At 38.3% G+C, this 22416-nt stretch overlaps 1 protein-coding gene across 1 annotated transcript in view; it reads left to right on the top strand.

Moving 5' to 3' along the window:
• The window catches only part of LOC103606270 (attractin-like), a 93909-nt gene that overhangs the window by 31593 nt on the left and 39900 nt on the right, over window positions 1-22416 (top strand). Inside the window, exons 8-15 of the mRNA XM_008590879.1 lie at window positions 266-509; window positions 1262-1445; window positions 2535-2689; window positions 5850-5934; window positions 15013-15233; window positions 17248-17369; window positions 18318-18456; window positions 20041-20231. Coding sequence (XP_008589101.1) covers window positions 266-509; window positions 1262-1445; window positions 2535-2689; window positions 5850-5934; window positions 15013-15233; window positions 17248-17369; window positions 18318-18456; window positions 20041-20231 — 1341 coding nt within the window. The remainder of the gene's footprint in view (window positions 1-265; window positions 510-1261; window positions 1446-2534; window positions 2690-5849; window positions 5935-15012; window positions 15234-17247; window positions 17370-18317; window positions 18457-20040; window positions 20232-22416) is intronic.

The following is a 22416-nucleotide window of genomic DNA, read 5'->3' as shown; positions in this document are numbered from 1 at the left end:
GTCAGCACCACGCCCACCCAGTGAGCAACCGGCCATCCCTATATGGGATCCGAACCCGTGGCCTTGGTGTTATCAGCACCGCACTCTCCCGAGTGAGCCACAGGCCGGCCCTCTTTATTCTTTTTCTAATAATTCACCAAAAGATGCATTTCACTAACACTTTTTAAGCTGAGAATAATATTGAGGTTTTGACCTGATCCTTTTCTGTTCTCAGATTTGATCTTTTCACTGTTTTTTAAAATTTTATTTTATGTTTTTTCCCTAGGATAAAATTTATATGTATGGAGGAAAAATTGATTCAACAGGGAATGTGACAAATGAGTTGAGAGTGTTTCATATTCATAATGAATCATGGGTATTGTTGACCCCTAAAGCGAAGGAGCAGTATGCAGTGGTTGGGCATTCGGCACACATTGTTACACTGTCAAGTGACCGAGTGGTCATGCTGGTCATCTTTGGTCACTGCCCTCTCTATGGATATATAAGCAGTGTGCAGGAATACGACTTGGGTAGGTATATTTTTTTCAGTAGATGTTTTTTGATTGTTTGATTTAAAACCTCTACCTTTATTATTATGACTTCTTAAACAAGATTCAATGTAACCTTGATTGAGTACTTTATCTTGAAACGCAGCTAACATCAATGTATTACCAGTGAAATTCAAATTATTGATGCTTTTATGTAGTATATATTTATTACTGTCAGTTTGGGAAGGAGCCCAAGATGGCAGTAAGTGCTTTGGGTGTTAAAAATAATCAGTAAGAATGGTTTGAAACAACAGATATTCTGAAGAAAAAAATATTTGGGTAGCCCATTAGAGGTTGATTTAATGGAGTGTGATTTCCCCTTCATATATAATCTTTCCTTTGGTTAAATTTTATTGTATCTGTTATTGTGCAGTAGTAGTGCCAGCTCTAATTGATATTTTGAGAAAATAGGCCTCTAAAGTACATCTGTGTATTAGTTACTAAAGGTCATAGGGAATTAAATGTTCATTTGAGGGGAATTTAAATCTTTTAAATTTACTGTAATTCTTTTCCTGCATGGCATAGTCGAACATCAGAACGTTTAACAGATTGGAGTTTGGCCACATGACTTTCTTATGGGTTTTAGGTGTCCTTTTAAAAATAAAAAGGTAAAAAAAAGATATGTATATCAAACCACCTGAAACCCCTTCTCTTGCTCTAAGCTATTTGGGTATTTTGAGTATTAGAGAGAAGGAGCTTGCAATGTTTGCTTTTTGCTGTTTTTCCCTTTCTAGATAAGAATACATGGAGTATATTACACACCCAGGGTGCCCTTGTGCAAGGGGGCTATGGCCACAGCAGTGTGTATGACCACAGGACCAGGGCCCTGTATGTTCATGGTGGCTACAAGGCTTTCAGTGCCAATAAATACCGACTTGCAGATGATCTCTACAGATATGATGTGGATACCCAGATGTGGTAGGTGCTTTTTCTTGAGCTTTCAGTTTAAGGTGTGAATTCTGTAGAGGCCATTGTTGGGAAAACATTGTGCTATATTTTTGTTTTCAGGCCTGGAGGATAGCACTGTTCAGTGTTGTACATAGAGAAACTGGGAAATAAACAGAGGATAATTAAGAAGCTAGTATTTATTTTGTTGCATTTTTATATAATTCTGTACTAGGTAGGTTAGAAAATGCTTGGTGTTTTTTGACTGGTTTTCATTTTTCATATGCTGAGCACTATGGTAAAATTTTAGCTCTTCAGAATCCTAAGGAATAAATTACAAAGCTGAGTTTGTGTACGCTTTTGTAAACTGAGTAGAGAATATCCATTTTTTAACCTTTTCTTGATGACCTAAATATCTTCTTTGGGGTCAATCCATGAAGTAATCAAACAGGATGTTCTCATATCTAATTGAGAGAACTCTCCTTACTCTGAACTATGTGAAGGTACTTTGAAAAATTTGTGGAAAAATAGAATTGAAAGATAATGTGAACCAACTTTTTGAAGTACCCTCATATATCAGCCTGTAAAAAGTGTGCTAATTTTAACAAATGTAAAGCAAATTTGAGTTATGAAATAATGTCACTAAAAAACAATGGTTTCTGCTCCTTTTTATATTCCTTCACATATTTGAAACCATACTATGGATACTATTTTACATTCTGTCATAAAAATAGTCATTTTTAGTGACTATGTAATACTCTATCATGTGGGTATTCTGAGCTTGTGTGGTTAGAAGTTTTGATTTCTAGCTTTTGTCTTATTATTAAAGCACTGCAAATAAGCTTTGTTTGTATTTCACATGATTTCTGCCCAGAAACTGGAATTATAGGGCCATAGGGTAAGAACATTTTAAGACTCTTAACATATTTTGCCAAAATTCTTATGCATCTTTTAGATTTTACATATTTATTATTGAGAAAGTTACTTATATGTAGGGAAAGTCTGGAAGTATTTGCACATTTGGGTTCTAAATTGATAAAACGGTTATATTTGTTTTAGCAGATAGATAAGTATTCTTAAAAAACTAACCTTGTATTTATTATTTTTAAATAAACTCAAAAGGACCATTCTTAAGGACAGCCAATTTTTCCGTTACTTGCACACAGCTGTGGTAGTGAATGGAAACATGCTGGTGTTTGGAGGAAACACACATAATGACACATCCATGAGCCATGGTGCCAAATGCTTCTCTTCAGATTTCATGGCTTATGACATTGGTAAGTTTCCCAAAGCTATTTTAGGGGCAGGAATTTTTTGTCTTTAAGCAACATTTGAAAAGAAACTGAAAATATCACCAGATCAAAATGGTCAGACCATTTGAAAGAAGTCTGAATAGTATTTTTTTATATTCATTTGACTAATGTTAAATATCTGTTAAAAAGCAATACTTCTACATTAAATTCTTTTCAAAATCATTCCTGTTAATTGTTTGAATTTTAATTTTCGAGGCTGAGTTGAGATAACTGGTCTCTTCTTTGTTATAAATGCCTTACATAGTATAGGTTAAGTACCCTTTTTCTGAAGTGCTTGAGACCAGAAGTGTTTTGGATTTTGGAATATTTACCAAATATGTGCCAGTTGAACATCCCTAATCTGAAATCCAAAATGCTCCAGTGAACATCTCCTTTGAGTGTCATGTTGGCACTCAAAAGGTTTTGGATTTTTGGATTAGGGATGCTCAACCTGTAGTGTTATATAGTTGTGACCACCAGCATTGTATCAAGTTGATTTAAGTATTAACTTAATTTGATTCCCTAGAAAACTGGTTTCAACATATTCTTTGTGTGGTAATATACTTGACCAGAAGAGGGCAGTATTTGTTTGGGCAAGACAAATACCAGATGTTCTCTTGTATAAATTATCATCAGACATTGTTTTTTAAACAAATTATTTTTTTTTATTGTGGTATAATACATATAACATAAAATTTACCATCTTAACCATTTTAAGTATATAGTTTAGTGGAATTAAATACATTCAAAATGTTAGGCATTCATCACCACCATCGATCTTTATAATTCTCTTCATCTTGTAAAACTGAAACTTTATACCCATTAAACAATAACTCCCCATTTCCTCCTCTCCTCAACCCCTGGCAACCGCCGTTTTACTGTCTGTTTCTATGATTTTGACTATTCTAAGTCAGATGTTCATTTTTAATAGACATTCATATGTGCCAGCCTCTGAGCTTGTACATTAGGGATGATAAGGTGAATAAGTTACAGCCCTTAGCCTCGAGGTGGAGGAGGCAGAGATATGAGCAGACAATATAATTACAATTCAGGTTGTTTCTTGCTGAGAACACCTCTGAGCACTACTAAAGTCATGGGAGGGAAGGGTGATAGAGAAGGCCTTCTTGAGGAGGGGCCATCCAGGCTGGATCCTGAGGAACACTGGGAGTTCCCTGGGTGAAATTAAGTGGGACTTTCCAGGCAGAAGAAGCCCATGTGCAGAGACACAGAGGTGGAAAGAAACCATGGCATGTATTTCAGGCCTGTGAATTGTTAATTTTGGCTGCATCGTAGCAGCACATCAGGAATGGGCCTCAAGTGAAACTAGAGAAGTGAACAGCTGTCAGACTCTTCAGATCTTAGGGGTGTGTCATGCTGAGAAGTTTGGGCTTTTTGAACAGTCTTTCAGAGTAGGTGATGGAATCACATTTGTGTTTTAGGAAGATCTCTGTAGTTGCAGTGTGGCGAGTGGTTGGGAAGGGGCAAGACGATAGTTAGGAGGCTGTTGCTGAAGCCTAGATGAGGGTTTGAGCCTAGATGTGGAAGTGGCAGTGAGGACAAAGAAATAGATGTGTTTGATCACTACCAGGAACTTGAGGACTGTCCAGTGTGTGTGGGGTTTTTTTTTTTTTTTTTTCCTTTTTGTCTTTTTTCTTGCCAGTGTGTGTTTTGAGAGAAATGAAAATGTCCTTACCCTCAAGTATCTGGTGTGGGCATGGTAGATGGTACCCGTTGTCAAGGTTGGGAACAGAAGTAGAGGAACAGGATCTGAGAGGAAGAGAGTGAAGTAAGTTTGGGGACATCTGTGGGACACAGCAATGCAGAGACCAGTGGGAAGCTCTGGGAGGGGTGGGATGAGCAAAGAGCCTGAGGCTAGCTGGAGACAAGTCTGATAGAGAATGGAGACTGTGAAAACATGTGGAGAAGTAGGAGGAAAACCAGGAAGCCTCTGGGCGAGCAGTTAACAAAGGCTGCAGAGTGATTAAGTAAAACAAGGAGGACTGAAGAGACCTTCAGGTTTAGTAATAAAGAGATAATTTATTACCCTGTAGTCATAGAAGAGTAATCCAGATTGCAGAAGGATAAGAAATAATGTAAGGTGAGATGTATACGCAGTGAAGCCGTGAACGCTGACTGCTTTATTGAAAATCTTGTCTGTGAAGGGAAGAGGAGGAGTAAGTTGAATGCCTCAGAGGGAGGTAGATGTAGGAGAGGCATTAAGAAAGAGTGGGCTAGCTTTGGTTATATTTAAGTGCTGTGGTAAAAGCCAGCAGAAAGCAGTTGGAGGACCAAAGGAGAGAGGGGTATCTATTGAATCAGTGAATAGACCTTTGAGGTGTGGGATAAAAGGAAGGGGACCCTGCCACACTGGCTTTAGGGAAGGAATTGAGGTGGGTGGGCAGGAAGCTAGGGGAGTTGATGGCCTCTCTGTTCTCCACGTGAAAAAGACCACAGAGTCTAGGCTGGGTAGGAGAAGTAAGTGGAAGCTGTTGTTATCAAGATTGAATAAAGGTCTGGGTCGAGTGGAGGAACCTGTGCTTAGTGAGCATCTCAGAGAGTGAGACAGTGAGTGTGAGGTTGGTGTGGTACAGCACCAGCAGGTGGTATTAGGTACAGAAGAGAAGTTGCTAGCATGGGTCAGGACAAAGGAAAATTAGTAGATCTAGGGGATCTAGGAAAGCACTTTTAAAAAATTAGATAAAGGTTAAATTCATAAAAATTTTAATTTTCCATCTGTATTTTTCCATCCGTATTTTAGCTACTAAGTTTTGGCCAATCAGTATAGAGAAGAGTGGAAAATAATTATAGAAGCCACATGTTTTACTCACATAAGCTTTGTAAAATGGAAAATTTGCTTAAGCTAAAAAATGTTCTAGCGGGTTAAATTGATAGGCAGTAGGGTGAGTGACATGGATGTTATGGACGTTGGATGTGTTCACTGATTAGAATTGCTGTGTGATCCTGCCTTTCTTCCATGTCCTACTGCTCTGCTGCTGCTGCATCTTAACCCAGAAATAATGGTGTGGCTGAGAAAGTAGAGAGGCAAGAGGTAGTGTTTGTGGCAGTCTTTTTCCTGAAGAAAATGTTGGTTCCTGTTGACTATGAATGGCAGTCTCTTCTGAAATGTGTTTTTTCTTGCTCCTAGCTTGTGACCGCTGGTCAGTGCTTCCCAGACCTGATCTCCACCATGATGTCAACAGATTTGGCCATTCAGCAGTCTTACACAACAGGTAATTGGAGAAGTGTTTGCTTCTTTTCTCTGTTTCTCTTGTTTAAAATGAACATGAAATAAAGTGTGAAGAAGTGGAATTGGATTTACATGTCATTTGCATGATTCCCTCATCCCATTAGTTCTTCACAGAATTATGTGGGCATAAATTTCCTGATTTATGCCTAAAATATTTGAAGTGGATATGAATTACTTCAAGTGCCATATTTATTGATCTGGTTTTGTTAGCATGCAGGAACATGCCATGTTTGGTGGTGGTTGAATGAGACAACAGAAGTTACGTGCGTGTGACTCTCTTATTGTTTGTGGTATTTTGGTTGTCCAGTTTCTAGTAGTTGTATCTGAATGGTAAGGAGAAGTTTGAAAAAAAGGAGAGGGGGCACTTGCGTGGGGGTAAGGTAGGGAAACAGATGGGAAGGTTGTGAACCTTAATATAGATCAGGTCTATAATGTTTGGATAATCTGAAGTCTGCACTGCATTTCATTGCATTGCTCAAAAATTCCTGGCCCAAATTATCAGCGCACTTCAGAAGTCTGTGCTGGAGAAGTCTCAGTCAGATAAGGGAGACTTATAGTAGCCCTGCTCCCTCTTCTTTACAGTGTGCTTTAAGGATTTTTAAGAAGTTAAACTGCCTTATCGCTTCATTAATTTTTTAAGTTTTGTTTCTGTTATTATTGCTATTTCCTCTATAAAAATTCTAATCTAAAACTCTAACCCTAAAGCTATTTAAGTACTCTAACCCTAAAGCTATTCAAGTACTCGAATGCCTGTGGTATGTTAGGATTCCTTTGGCTTTCACAATTTCTGTTTGATGATGAGACAAATGAATTTAACTTGGATTAGTAAAGATATGAAAGTGATGTATTTGGGAAATATGGTGAAGGAAGAGTGGACAGAATTTAGAAACTAGGTACTGGGAAAAGGTGATATCTTTTAAAAAGTAATTATCTTTTTAGCAATATATATGGTCCTCCGGGAGAACATTTGATAGTTATAGACTAAAATGTAAGGCTTTTTGACTACTTTGCTAATTTAAAATGTTATCTTAAATCATAATATGATACTTCCTCGGTAAGTCAGACCCTTAAAGCTTTCCAGCAAGTGCCTCTTGAGGTTTTCATCTGAAAAGCAGTGGGAACATTCTGTCATCTTGCCTGTGGGCACCTGGCCTCAGTTCTCTTCAACTTTGTGTTCCTGGTGTTCTCCTAGCACAGGATTTGACACAGAATAGGTATTTGCTAAATGGCAGCAGTTAGTTTGGTGACAATTAGCAAACAAATGAATCTTCTATTAAAACATTCTTAGGTTCTATCCAAACTAAGAGAAGTTGACAGTTTACCATAAAATGTAGTTTAACTTTGAATCAAAGTTGGGAATGGCTTGCCTTAGTTATAATGTTTTTATTTTTGTGTAATCTCAATGGTGTGAGATTGAACCCTGATATGTGAGTATCTGGGTGTATGGGACAGGATTGGAGGGGCCAGGGGACGAAGTGGGGGAATGGGACAATGAGGGAGGCCATGTACAAAAAGGCTGTGGTTTTGGTTTTATTTTATGAAATAATTTACTGAAAGAGAAATTTTGATTTACATCATATCTTCATGTTTTAAGTCAGTCAGGAGCATTGGGTCAGCTGTGCCTTACTGTATTATTGTCATTATGGTTTTGAGGGAGGCAGGAAGGAGGAGAAGAGAGGGCTGTGAGGGACTGATGCTGCAGAGATGGTGGCTATCCCTCTCAGTGGCCTGCTGCAAGCCTCTTTGAAGGACTTTTCCCACCCTTGCAGAGCCAGTATGTGACCAGATGGATTCAGAATTGCTTTTAACACCAGCTCTGCTAGGAAGAGGTTATTGGTTTTATACAGATTGACTAGTTGAAACCAACCTGCTAAATGTGGTACTAAGTAAGCCAATAGTGAGGTTAAAAATGAACACCAGGTTCATTCAATCTTTCCTTGTGATAAGTTTGTCTATTCAGATTTTCTATTTTTTGTTAATTTAGGATCTTTTGAGGTATTTTTAAAATTGTGGTAAAATATAACATAAAATTTATCATCTTAACCATTTTAGAGTGTCCAGTTCAGTGGCATTAAGTACATTATTGTCATTATTGTTAATATTTGGTCATTATTTCTTTAAGTGCATTTTCTACCCTTTCTCTTTCCTGTCCTTATGGGACTGCCCTTATGCATATGCTGGTTTACTTGGTAGTATCCCACGGGTCTCTGAGGCTCTGTTCATTTTCTTTACCACCATCCATCTCTAGTACTTTTTCATCTTTCAAAACTGAAACTCTGTACCAGTTAAACAACTCTTTTCCCTCTCCCCCCTGCCCCTGGTAACCATCATTCTACTTCCTTTCTCATGAATTTGACCGCATACAAGTGAATTAAATGCCTCATATGAGTGGTATCATACAATGTTTGTTGTTTGTCCTATTGTAACTGGCTTATCTCACTTAGCATAATATCTTCAGGATTCATCCATAAAGTAGCATGTGTCAGTCTCCTTTCTTTTTAGAGCTGAATATTCCTGTGTGTGTGTATACATAATGTTTATCCATTCATCCACCAATGGACACTTGGGTTGCTTCTGCAGTTTGTTGCTTATAATGCTATTATGAACATGGGTGTACAAATATCTCTTCAGAATACTGATTTTATCTCTTTTGGCTATATACCCAGTAGTGGGATGCTGAATCATATGCTAGTTCTATTTTTAATTTTTTGAGGAACCTCCATGCTGTTTTCCATAATGGTTGTATTAATTTACCTTTCCATCAAAACAGTGTGCAAGGCTTCCCTTTTCTCTACATCCTCTCCAAAACTTATTTTTCAACTTTTGGATAATAGCCACTATAATAGGTATGAGGTGATATCTCATTGTGGTTTTAATTTGAATTTCCATGATAATTAGTGGTGCTGAGCATTTTTTTATGTATCTGTTGGTCATCTGTATGTTTCTTTTGAGAGATGTCCGTTTGAGTCATTTTCCCATTTTTTAACTGAGTTATTTGTTTTCTTGCTATTGAGTTGTTTGAGTTCCTAATTTATTTTTGAATATTACCCCTTTATCAGATGTATTGTTTGCAAGTATTTTCTCACATTCTGTAGGTTGTCTCTTCACTCTGCTGTTTCCTTTGCTGAGCAGAAACTTTTTAGTTTGATGTAATCCCATTTGTCTATTTTTGTTTCTTGTGCTTTTGGGGTCAGACCCAGAAATTGTTGCCTAGACCAGTGTCATGGAGCTTTCTCCTATGTTTTTTTCTTATAGTTTTACAGTTTCAGTTTTACATTTAAGTCTATTTTGAGTTGATTTTTGTATATGTTGTGAGATAAGGGTCTAATTTTATTCTTTTGCATATGGATAGCTGATCTCTAATTTGATTCTATTGTGGTGGTCGGAGAACATACTTAGGTGATTTCCTTTTTTAAAAAAAAATTTATTGAGTTTTTTTATGGCCTGGTATATTATCTAGTTTGGAGAATGTTCCATGTGAGCTTGAAAACAATGTATGTTACTTTTATTGGGTAGAATGTTCTGTGGATGTCAGGTCAGGTTGGTTGATAATGTTTAAGTGCTTTATCAAGTGCTGATTTTATGGCCGATTGTTCTGTCCATTATTGAGAGTAGAATATTGATGTCACCAGTTATTATAATTTTCCTTTAATATTTCTTGTAAGGTGGGTCTGCTAACAAAGAAGTCCCTTAGTCTTTATTTACCTGGGAATTTCTTTCAACCTCATTTTTGAAGGGTAATTCTGTTGGGTAGAGAATTCCTGTTTGAAAAAATTTTTCTACACTTTCCCTATGTCATCGTTTTGCCTTCTAATCTTTATTGTTTCTTAGCTGTTAATCTTAATGTGGTTCTCTTGTATGTGATGATGAGTTGTTTTACTTCTGTTGCTTTCAAGATTTTCTCTTTGGGGGCTTTCAGCAGTTTGATTATGTAGTGTTGAGGTGTGGATCTTTTTGTGTTTATCCTACTTGGAGTTCATTGAGCTTTATGGATATATAGATTAATCATTTTAATCAAATTTTGGAAGTTTTCAGCCACTATTTTTTTAAATGCGTTTTCTGCCCTTTCTCATTCCTGTCCGTATGGTAGTCTAATTATGCATATGTTAGTATGCTTGACAGTGTCCCATTGGTCTCTGAGGCTCTGTTCATTTTCTTCAATATTTTTTATTTCTTTGATTCAGACTATATAATCACTATTGATCTATGTTTAAATTTGCTGGTTTTTTCCCTCTGCCAGCTCAAATCTCTTGTTGAGTCCCTCTAGTGAGTTTTTCATTTCACTTATTGTATTTTTAACTCCAGAATTTCCATTTAGTTATTCTCTATAATTTATGTCTCTTTATTGCTATTCTCTCTGTTGAGTCATTGATGTCGTGCTCTCCTTTAGTTCTTTAGACGTAGTTTCCTTTAGTTCTTTGAATGTATTTGTAATACTTGCTTTGAAGTCTTTGTCTCCTGAGTCCAACATGTGGGCCCCTCAGAGACACCTTTTATTGACTTTTGTTTCCTCTGTATGGGTCACACTTTTTCATTTCTTTGCATATATTGCAATATTTTGTTGAAAACTAAACATTTTTATTTTGTTTTATTATTAGTAGTATTTTTTTTAAAGATGACTGGTAAGGGGATATTAACCCTTGACTTGGTGTTGTCAGCACCACGCTCTCCGAAGTGAGCTAACCGGCCATCCCTATAAAGGGATCCAAACCCGTGGCCTTGGTGTTATCAGCACCACACTCTCCCAAGTGAGCCACGGGCCAGCCCTGAAAACTAATCATTTGAAATACAGTTGACCTTTAAACAACACAGGTTTAAACTGCACAGGTGCACTTATATGCAGTTTTTTTCAATAAACATATTAGAAAATTCTTTGGAGATTTGTGGCAGTTTTAAAAAACTTGCAGACAAACCGTGTAACCTAGGAATATTGAAAATTAAGAAAAAGTTAGATGTATGTAGATATTAGTCTATTTTATCATTTACTACTATAAATAATACCAGTATACAAATCTATCATAAAAAGTTAAAATTTATCAAAACTTACACACACAGACACAGACCATATATGGCACCATTTGCAGTTGAGAGATGTAAACAAACATTTTCTTTTCTCTTGCTTATTTTGTTTTAAGAATACAGTATATAATACATATAACATACAAACTACATTAATAGACTTTATATTATCAGTAAGGCTTTCAGTCAGCAGTAGGCTATTAGTAGTTAAATATTGGAGGAGTCAAAAGTTATACATGGATTTTCAACGGTGTGGGGGGTTGGTGCCCCTGAACCCTGTGTTCAAAGGTCAATTGTAATATATTCTAACAGGTATGGATTCAGATTCCCCCACGGTCACTGCTAGCATTGGTTGTTCCTGTTTGTTTAGTGTGTTGCCTACTCTAATTCTGTAGATTTTGTCTCCCCCACAGTGTGCCACTGCTGATTTCTCTGCTTAGTTTTTGTTTTTTCTCCCTTTTAGATTTAAGCCTGACTTCCTACAGATTGCTGTAGGCTAGTGTAGTAAGCTACACTGAACACTAAGGTGTTCAGCCAATGATTGGTCAGTGGTTTTGCTTTGACACATTGAACTAGTAAAGATTCCCCTCTTTGCTGATGGATCTATCTGTGATTTGGGGAATATATTCAAAATTTAGGAAGTTTACAAGTCTGCCCTGGCTTTTACTTTCTCTTTTCAAAGCTTCACATTTAACCAGGTATAAGTAGACAGCTAGGGCCTTCTCCATTATCTTCTTAGCATTCTTAAAGCCTTGTGTAAACACATAGCCTTCCAGACACCAAAGATGTGAAATCTTATTAAGGCACGCAATGATCACCATGTCTCTGAAGGAGAATTGTGCTTGATTTAAAAGTCTTAAAATCTTGACTCTGGACTCTAGGAGGATTTTCACTTCTGGCATTAGCCAAAAAAGCCTCCCACTTAAAGACACTAAGAAGTATACAGCAAGGACCTAATAAGATAATGAGGAAATACTGGGCAGAAATTAAGAGATGAATAAAGTTCAAAGAGGTAAACTGAGCTACTTCAGCCTGCAAGAGTTTGCTTGTCCAACTGAGGCAGATGAGAAGTAGAACTGAGCTTTTGGCTGCTTCTCCAGGCTGAAGAGCCAGAGACCAGACATATTTTTGTACATAGTGAATACTGAATGGATATGTCCGAGTGAATGAGTAAATGGATAGGCTGATTTGGATTTTGTTCTTTTTAGAGACATACTATAAATGATCATATAAGAATCTTTTTTCACCCTTAGACTAAAAACGAAATTAAACTCAAGATAATAAGTAAGAGATAATAGACCTCTTTGTAATATTAGTCAGTGCTAGAAATTTGATGTAGTCCTTGAAAGAGAAGAGATTTAAGCAAAATGCAGATGAGTCATGTACTGTGCTTCCCCCCCCAAAAAATGTTAAAACTTTTTATTATGGAAATTTAAAACACAGAAGTACAGACAACATATAACGAAACCCCATGTACCCATTACTCAGTTTTAGCAATCAACTAATAGCTATGTTAACCTACTTAAGATTACTTTGAAGCAACTCTCCATCATAATAAAATTTTATCAGTAAATATTTCAGATTATAGTTTTTTCATTATTCATGGTAGTTATGTTCTTTAAAGTCACCACAAACATTGATTTAGTGAATATTGAATCATTGCTCGTAGGAGAAATTCAGGGTTAGGTTTCTGAGAGTCTCTGATCACAGCATTTTTGTCAGCTCATCAATACCTAACCTTGTTTTATGTGTGTATTAGTCTGTTTCTGTTGCTTATAACAAAATACACGGAACTGGGTAAGTTGTAAGAAAATGAAATTTATCACTTATAGTTACGAAGGCTAGGAAGTCCAAAGTCCAGTAAACACATCTGGTGAAGGTCTTGGTAGTGGCAACAGTGATCCAGGGGTCTCACATGGCAGAAAATGGCAGAGAAAATAGTTCCTCCTGCACTCTCCTTTTTAAAGACCTCATAACCATGCCCATTATTAATCCATTCACTAAGGTCCTACAATCTAATCACCTCTTCAGGGCCTCATCTTTCAATTACCATAATAGGACTTCCCACCCTCAGTAGGTACAGTGGGAATTTAGCTACTAATATATGAACTTTGGGGACACAATTCGATCAATCTACAATATGTATTTCTATTCAAAGACACTTTATTTAATATATACTGTTGATTGTTAAGCTCACTGCCAACAACACTTCAACAGATGCCTGAATAAAGCTTACTTAACACAGATTTTCTCTGTAAGGCACATCACAGCCTTCTTGTGCTTAGGAACACTAGACAGCACTTTAGCACTATACTGGGTGGCCTTTTCAAACAGCAAAATCACCAACATAAAGCACAAAAATGAAAAAAGCATGGTACTAAATAAATTGTGAAAGGGGCACTTGTTGATGGTATGAGAGCTGAGACAAGCAGGCAGCACATTGCCTTGATTGACCTTGGCTGGGAATGAGTGTGTTTGTCAACTCGAATTTTTCGTCACTCTGTGCATGCACATGCCAGCGAAAGTCCATGAAACTGCTGCAAGTATGGATTTTGGCATTAGAAATAAATTTTATCAAGGAGGCAAATTCCCAAATATGGAATCTGCAAAAATGAGGATTGATTGGGTATTTCTTAAAGATAAAGGCTCTTTTTAAAACACAACTGCTGTACAATTACCATACTTATAAAATTAACAATAATTATTGAATATCACTCAGTGTCCATTCAATGTTCAAATTTCTCAATTGTCTCATAATTTAAAAAAAAAATGTCACTTGGGGCTGGCTGGTTAGCTCAGTTGGCTAGATCATGGTGCTGATAACACCAGGGTCCAGGGTTCAATCCCTGTACTGGCCAACCACCAGAAAGAAAAAGCAAGCAAACAAACAAACGAACAAGTAACAAAAAGACAAAAAATGTAATTTGTTCAAATCAAGATCCAAATAAGATCTATATGTTAAAATTGGTTAAAATGTCTTTTAAGTTTCTCTTAATCTATAGATTCCCCATCCATCATTTCCCCCCTTATTTGTTAAAGAGACTGGATTCTTTGTCCTGTACAGTTTCCTATAGTCCAGATTTTGATTATTGTATTCCCATGCTTTCAAATAACATATGGTCTCTCTCCTGAACTTCCTACAAATTAACTTAATCAGGTTCACTTCAGTATTTTGACAAGATCACTTCATAGGGTTGATTCTTTCCTTTTATTTACCTATTTTCAAAATAATGAACTGATTTCTTAGCATTGTGCAAAGGTGAAAAGTTTTTTTTTTTTTTTTTTTAATTCATGTAATCAAAATTTTCAGTCTTTTTTTCTACCTTCTGGATTTTAAAGCACAGGGATTTTTTTTCTACTCTTAGGTTATAGAGAAATTCGCCCATTTTTTCTTCTAGTACTTGTGTGGTTTCTTTTTTTCAGGTGGTTCTCTAAACCATTTGAAATTTATCTTGGCATATAGAATGAGAAATGGGTTTATCTTTTTCCATGTGTTTATTTATCTTGATAACATTACCTCTTTTCCCCCCCGCTAACTTAAGATGCCACTTCTTCTGTGTACTAAATTTCCATGTGCACTTTTATCTATTTCTGATTGGCCTATGTATTCATGCACCAGTATGACACAGTTTTAATTACAGAGGCTTTATCTATGCTTTTTAAATTGTACATTTTTATTTTTAATATTTAAAAACATGTAGATGTAGAATTACTGTTCAAATGTAAAAGATGTTAGCATTCCCTGACACTAAAATATTCTAGGGAATCCTGGTTAAAAGTCACAATGATATCATGAGAACTTTTTAATATAGTAGCTGTGAAGAGTAGGTGGATTATTGGAGCTATTCTGGGTGGTCACAGGCCAAAATGAAAGGGTGAAATTGGGGATGGAAGGGAATAAGGAAGTTTTTTGAGACCTTGAAAAATAATTTTTTAGAATATTTTCAATACGTAAGATTTGTCTGAAGATCATAAAAAGTGTATCATGCATTTGTTATATAACTTTTCACTCAATTCCATCTCTCCCTTTTTTTCCTCTTAGCACCATGTATGTGTTTGGTGGTTTCAACAGTCTCCTCCTCAGTGACATCCTGGTATTCACCTCAGAGCTATGTGAAGCGCACCAGAGTGAAGCTGCTTGTTTAGCAGCAGGACCTGGTGTCCGATGTATGTGGGATACAGGGTCATCTCAGTGTATCTCTTGGGAGTCGGCAGCTGATATACAAGAGGAAAAATTAAAATCAGAATGTTTTTCCAAAAGAAGTATGTTTTTTTCTACTTAATTTTAATTAATCTGAGATCTCATTTTATTTGAATTACTTTTTATGTTCACCTTATTATCCAAAATTATTCACTAATAACTTGTGCAAAGCCTTTTCAAGTGTTTGAAAATTCGTTTGTAAACATCATTACGATGGATGGGAACATGCCATGTGGCTCCTAGAAGCTGTCTATGAATGATGGAGACAAAACCTTATTGGCATTGTATAGGCTTTGTATACCAGCTCTAGAACCTGGCAGCAGTTGGTCTGAGGCAGGTGGCATCCAACATACCATTTTGGGATGATGGAAATGTTCTCTATTTGCACTGTCCCCATATGGTGCCACTAGCCATGTGGGGCTGTCAAACACTTGAAATGTGGCTAATGTGATTGAGAAACTAAATTTTTAAATTTTATTTAATTTGAATTAAAAACCACCTGTGGCTAATGGCTACAAATTAGATTATGCAAGTCTAACGTTAAGGATGAGATAGGAGGGTCAACTCAGAAAAGCCATGTTGGAGTAAATTGTTCTGGTGGATAGAGGTAGAGTTGCTGCCCTTGCAAAGTGTTCTTTTCTAGCTCCTCTAGTTGGATACAGCAGTGACAGCAATATGGGCAGTTGCTGAGGATGAGCAGTGATCCCTGCTTCTGGAACTTTCCCTCATGTTTTCCAAACTGTTTCCATCCTGCTTTCTTAACTTCTTGCCCTTTTTTTCTGACATAGAGTACAGTACAATACAGTGAAATAATGTGTGAGAAAGTCCTTTAAAAGTAAGAGGAATGTCTCTGCAAAATATTTGTTCACATCAATTAGTTTAAAGTATGTTGACTGAATTTCTTAACTAGTAGGATTGGTGTTACAGTTACCATGAGAGTTATGGTGGATAGAACAGCTTTCACTCTCTTGGAATGTGCCAAATTAAGCTGTTCAGGAACATAAATCCTCAGTAAGAACACCCAGGCAACCCTCCCATGTTCACTGGTGGACTGGCGGGAACTGGAGAACCAAGATTACCAAAACCTGGTAGCATTAGTCACTGCCTCCTGAAAGGGATAAAATCAGTGAAGACCCAGGCAACCCTCCCATGTTCACTGGTGGACTGGCGGGAACTGGAGAACCAAGATTACCAGAACCTGGTAGCATTAGTCACTGCCTCCTGAAAGGGATAAAATCAGTGAAGTAGTTATTTTTTAATCAAATAAAAAAGTTCACATTAAACGTGCAAGTTTATAAGAAATAATACTGAATTACCTTACATGGTTCATTATGACATTTGCTGACATCTCCTCTTAGATGTCGACTCTGTTTCATTCCACTTTGAGCAGGCCCAGGGCTTGGCGTGATGGCCAGGGCAGGAAGAGCAAGCTAAGGAGCAGAATGCTAGGGTCTTTGTGAGGTAGGCCCTGCCTTTACCTGTCTGTGGATTCCACCGTGTGCCATGATGGTTCAACAGAAGACACAACATGGTTGTACACCTTCTCTTTTTAGGGTCCGCAGGAGATTGACCAGGTCTGTAGTAGGCCAGAAGTTCTTAAAATTGTACTCTTGAGTTTACATGTATGTGTACAAGATGCAGCTCAGCCTAGTGCCTCCTGTGGGGTTCAACAGTGCTGCCTACTTCCTGTGCCCAAATTAGCCTTGCATTTATAACTAGGAGGAATGGCTTTGTCTCCTTCATTGCTTTGTTTGGCTCCTGCGCAGCTTCTGATGTTTATTCTATTGCTAGTCAACTTTTTTCTTGGGAAGAAAAGTATTCAAAAGAACCAGATCTTACTTCCATTTTATCTTATAGTTGTTTTTAAATTAACTTATCTTTGTTTTTCACTTTGTGTGCTCTTTTTTAAAAAAATTTGGTACAAAACAATATTGTCTGTTTCTAAATCCTATTTTAACCTGAACATACCAACTCTTCATTTTACTTCTCAACCATTATTACTTTCTTTTTAACCTCAGTCTCAGATTGTGTTTAACAGAAGCTGTCACGGTTGATGAGTTTTTCCTCTCTTTATAGCTCTTGACCATGACAGATGTGACCAGCACACAGATTGTTACAGCTGCACAGCCAACACCAATGACTGCCACTGGTGCAATGACCACTGTGTCCCTAGGAACCACAACTGCACGGAAGGCCAGGTCAGGAGCCCTTTCTCAAGAATTTCAGAGAATAGAAAAATCCTAATTGGGCTTAGGTTTGGATTATATGTGTATGGTATAAATAATGGCCTAGAGTTATTTTTGAAATAGGATGTAGATTAGGATCTTATTATTGCTCAGGTTTTCTTTTAGGAAGGGATGTTCTATACATCCTAATTCCAAGGGTCCTGCCAGCCAGTGATTTGTGTGTGGTTTTTAGAAGAAGGTAGAACTGGTGTCTAAGGACTGTTGTCCCTGGGCATGGCTGTGGTAAGTACTAGATCCTTGGTTTGAGGCTTGTAATGGTGAGTTCACTCTATCTGTGCAAGCTTTTGGGAGCAAGTTATGGCTGGAGACTGAGAGTGAGTCAGGTGCGTAGGCAGCCCATATTGAATGGTAGAAATGACAGACTGCAAAATCTCCTTGCCTTATGTTATGTCTTGGCTCAGCATAACTTCAGAGCTCACTATATATGATTTTTAAAATTTAGGATATAATAAAAGATTAAAAAAGATATGATGACCCAGCTTTTATAGTTTCGAAGTTTATAAGACATTTTTTGTTAGTCTAATGCAGTTCATAAAATAATAAAAACTTTTAGACTCTTGAGTGGGCATTTGAAAAACAAAGTTCAGCATTCCCATTTTACACATGAGCAGGTTGTATGAGAGGAATGATATATGAGAATGACATATGAGAGGAATGGTATGTTAAAGAGTGGGCTGCTTCCTTGCCAGTTAAACACATGTTCTAGATCAGAACATTCCACTGTAGTGTTCCCACTGCAGTGCTGCATCATCTGCATCTTATCTGTTTATTTGTCTGTTTCTTTATTTATTTGCAGTTTGCTTCTTCCATTAGGTTTTGCTACCTTTATTATCCTAGTGGTCCTCACCATGAGTTGTCTCTGTGGATATAAGAGAAAAGCTTTTGTTTACTGTGTTCTAGATCTCCATTTCCAGTTATGAGAATTGCCCCAAAGATAACCCCATGTACTACTGTAACAAGAAGACCAGCTGCAGGAGCTGTGCTCTAGACCAGAACTGCCAGTGGGAGCCCCGGAATCAGGAGTGCATCGCCCTGCCTGGTAGGCCTTGCAGGGGCATCTTGGTGTGTGTGGGTCCAGAACTTTACCCCCCTCCCCAAATATTATACAGCTGGGGTTGAACCTACAGAGGGTAGAAGCTAATTCTATCCATTCGTTCCCCTCACAAAAATTATGGCTATTTATTTATTTATTTTAAGCTATAACACAGTTCTTAAGTATTTGCTTCCACTGTCCTTTGAAATAAAGTGAGGCATCATCTATTGCTCTGGAGAATCGAATGACAGCTTGGCTTCATATTCTTGAAACTTCTTCATTGTTACCTCCTCACCCTGCTGTAATAACCTGGGACTAGAATGCAGCAGTTTTAGCAGCCTGTCTGCTGGACACTTTATGAAGAGTACTTCTTATTGAACACTGGGATTTGGTTGTCGGCACCTGCCGAAGGGCTTCCTTCTGTGAGAGGGAAAGCAGAGATATTTCTGTCAGCAGCACCTCCTGGGGTGATTTCCAGCCCTGAAAACCTCAATTTATGGCACTTCTGAGGTTCTGGATGATGAGTTTAAGGTGTGAGGCCAACCAGCCATGACTGAACCCCTGTGATATATTTGCTCAACCAGGATGTCCAGGAAAGAGGACTTCCATGGCTCTTCACAACATCTGAGGCATGTGCAGGGCAGTTGGGTTGGACCAGGCCCCTTTTGAATGCCCTTTGGAAGTATTTGATTCAACTTGCAGAATGGGCTTTTTGGATTTTTTTTTTATCATGGTGTGTCTCAAACTTTAATGCATAGCAAAACACCTAGAGATCTTGCTAAAAGGCATCCTAGGTACAAGTTTGGGATAGGGCCCTATAGTCCGCATTTTAACAGTTGCTAATGCCACACTTTGAAGAGCAAAGTCTTTATCTACTCTTAGGTGATCTCTTTCCCGTGGCACTTTTCATTTATTTTAGTGACTGTTACTGTTAATGAACACTGTTGATGGTTTCTCCAGGGTGCTTTGGTTCTGGTGAAGTTGCTTCATTCATTCACTGTCTTCCAGGAAGCATTCATAGCTTCTGTGCAGTACCCTGTGTAGGTTCAGCATGCTCACAAGTAGCAGATCACAAGCTTGCCTTGTGAACAGCAGCTGTATTACTTTGGTTTTTTCCGATTGTACCTTCCATCTGATGATATGAAAACAGTGCAGCTTTTGGAGACTAGATTTATTCATTCCCCAACTCATTTCCATTCTTGAAGTTTTCTACCCTGCCCTTCCCATATTCGTGTCCGTTCATCTGCACTTCAGTCAGGATTTTACATCCTTTCTAAATGTTCTTCAAAAGGAGGTGTACTAATCTAACATTGGCATCCTCTAAGGTACAGGAGTGATAACCTCAGAATATGCTTCTTGAAATCCAGGAAATGTGACTGATAAACAGCTTTTTAATTCTTTTTCTGTATTTGGTCTTTAGTAGTGTGTCTTGTGGCCTCACCATATCCTAATAAAGTACCTGGAATTCAAATCACAAAGATAATTTAGGTGTTCAGTAATTTGAACGAGTAATATACTAGTTTTGTGTGACTTCTAAAACTCTTTTTTTTTTCTCTCTCTCTACCCCCCCCAACCTCCCCTTTATTAAAGAAAATATCTGTGGCATTGGCTGGCATTTGGTTGGAAACTCGTGTTTGAAAATTACTGTTGCCAAGGAGAATTATGACAATGCTAAATTGTCCTGTAGGAACCACAATGCCTTTTTGGCCTCTCTTACAACCCAGAAGAAGGTAGAATTTGTCCTTAAACAGCTGCGAATAATGCAGTCATCACAGAGCATGGTGAGTTAAAATGCTCAGAACTTAAGTATCTACTATCCACTTTCTACTGAGGGCATGACTACAGCTCTCATATGGAAGGCTGTGGATGCATGCAATGTGCTCTCCAAGAGGAGGATGCTAGTGTAAGAAGCACCATAGACTGGAGCTACACTGTCAGAGTCTCTTCCTTTACTGCCTTCTTTCTTATCTTAAAATTTTTAATACTTTGTATATTTTTATTAGTTATATCTGTTAAATAAATTACAAGATGTGAATAATTATATGTGGGATGAATGGTAATGTGTGTATACATGCACATACTCTGGTGATGTCAGTAGATGATTTCATATCTGTTTTATCTCTAGATTCTGCTGGGGGGGGAAGGGAGAGGTCACTGCTAATTAGCTAGGTTGGATTAAGCCACCTGAGTGAGTCCCTTAGATTTAGGGTATTATTACAGTGTATAATATGATCACCACTAAGAAATGTACATCTATTTGGGTCTTTCTTAGACCTGCCAGCCCAAAAGAAGAGAGCAGCTTCTTGTCAAGAGTTTCTGAGCTCAGAAAGTTCTATTGCTGTCCACTCAGTGCTCTCAGGTGGCATGTAGTTGATATTTCACAATCACATTTTGTCATTTTAGTTCAAAGTCCTAGAACTGTGATCCTGCCCTCAATTAAGTAGATACCAATAGAACAAAGTCCTTTCAGCAATGTTGGCATCAGTACAGAGATGTTTGGTGGAAATGTTCTTCCTGTCAGGCAGGGAAGAGTTAACAGCAGCACTTCCTTGGGTGCAGCCTTCCTCATGTGAAGGTATGGAAAGTGTGGCCTGGGTCCTGGCTACATGTGGCCTCTCTGTACCACCTAAAGGGCCATTCCAAGACCGGTAGGCAGTGTCCTATAAATGTTACTTTTCTCCGGTTAATCTTTTTTTCCAGTGCAACTTTCATATGGTGTGGACACTCAGACATTGGTATCACATTCTTAATGTGCTTACCTCAAGGGATACTGTGGCCACATTTGGCATTTTATGATATTTTGATAGCTTTTTCAAATTTCATAACATCCATCAGAGATGGTCATGTTGTTTGTTTCTCTTCTCTTCACCCCCAAATGTGGCCCTCTCCCAGCACTCTGTCCTTGGCTGTCAACTGACCTTACTCATAGTCATTCACTTCCTCAGAAAATGATGACTCACAGCTCTGCCCATTATCCTGAGGTGTCTGTCACTGACTGTCAAGTCCACATCTCTGAAAAAATACCTGGTTATGGCACACCACGCTAGCCCCTCAGGGCCCACCCAGGGACCTGAGTCATGGAGAAGGGGACCAGACCCCATCCCAAAACCATGCACATCACAGCAGTGCCTCAGGGCCTGCCTGGGGACCCAAGATATGGAGCTGGGGACTGGACACTCCCCACAACCAGGCACACTGCCAGCACAAAGGAGCATGCCAAAAACATCACCTCCATGTGGGTGGCCCACCACAGCTACCACAGTAACCATGGCTGCCGCAAAAGCAGCTAGACACCACAACCACTGTGCAGATGGTCCGCCAGCCACTGGAGTGCATTGACACAAGGAGAGTCACCAGCAGAGTCAAAGAAAAGAAGAGGACGTCTCTCTCCACAAAGCCCATTCCAGAGTGACAGAAGAAACATCTGCTCTGTGATAATATTGGGGGACCTGATCACACCTCTTGGCATTGGACAGATCGTCTAGGCAACAAATCAACAGAGTAACCATTATTCTTTCAGAAGGAGAGAAGAAATCTAGGGTAGTTGGGGGGGAGGGGGAAGTGAGGGAGGGAGTGATTGGACCAGGGGCATAAAGAATAATTATGATTTGTAACAATATATATGCTAGTAATATTGATTTGATCAACATATCTCAATGTTGAACCCTAAAAATATGTATAATCAGTTTTGATTCAATAAAAAAAACCTGGTTAGAGGGCCGGCCCAGTGGCGCACTGCTACAGTGCGCCGCTTGGGAGTGCGGTGGCGCTCCTGCCGAGGGTTTGGATCCCACATACAGACCGGCCGCTCACTGGCTGAGCGAGGTGCGGACACAACACCGAGGGTTGCGATCTCGTTGCCGGTCCCAGTCCGGTACGGGCACGACACTGAGGGTTGCGATCCGTTGCCGGTCACGAAAAAAGGCAAAAAGGCAAAAAAAAAAAAAAAAAAAAAAACCTGGTTAG

The sequence above is a fragment of the Galeopterus variegatus genome, unplaced genomic scaffold (assembly GCF_000696425.1).
Source record: "Galeopterus variegatus unplaced genomic scaffold, G_variegatus-3.0.2 Scaffold6421, whole genome shotgun sequence".
In the NCBI taxonomy this organism is placed as follows: domain Eukaryota; kingdom Metazoa; phylum Chordata; class Mammalia; order Dermoptera; family Cynocephalidae; genus Galeopterus; species Galeopterus variegatus.
Note: the sequence above shows the minus strand (reverse complement) of the source record. Positions and strands in the feature narration are given on the sequence as shown.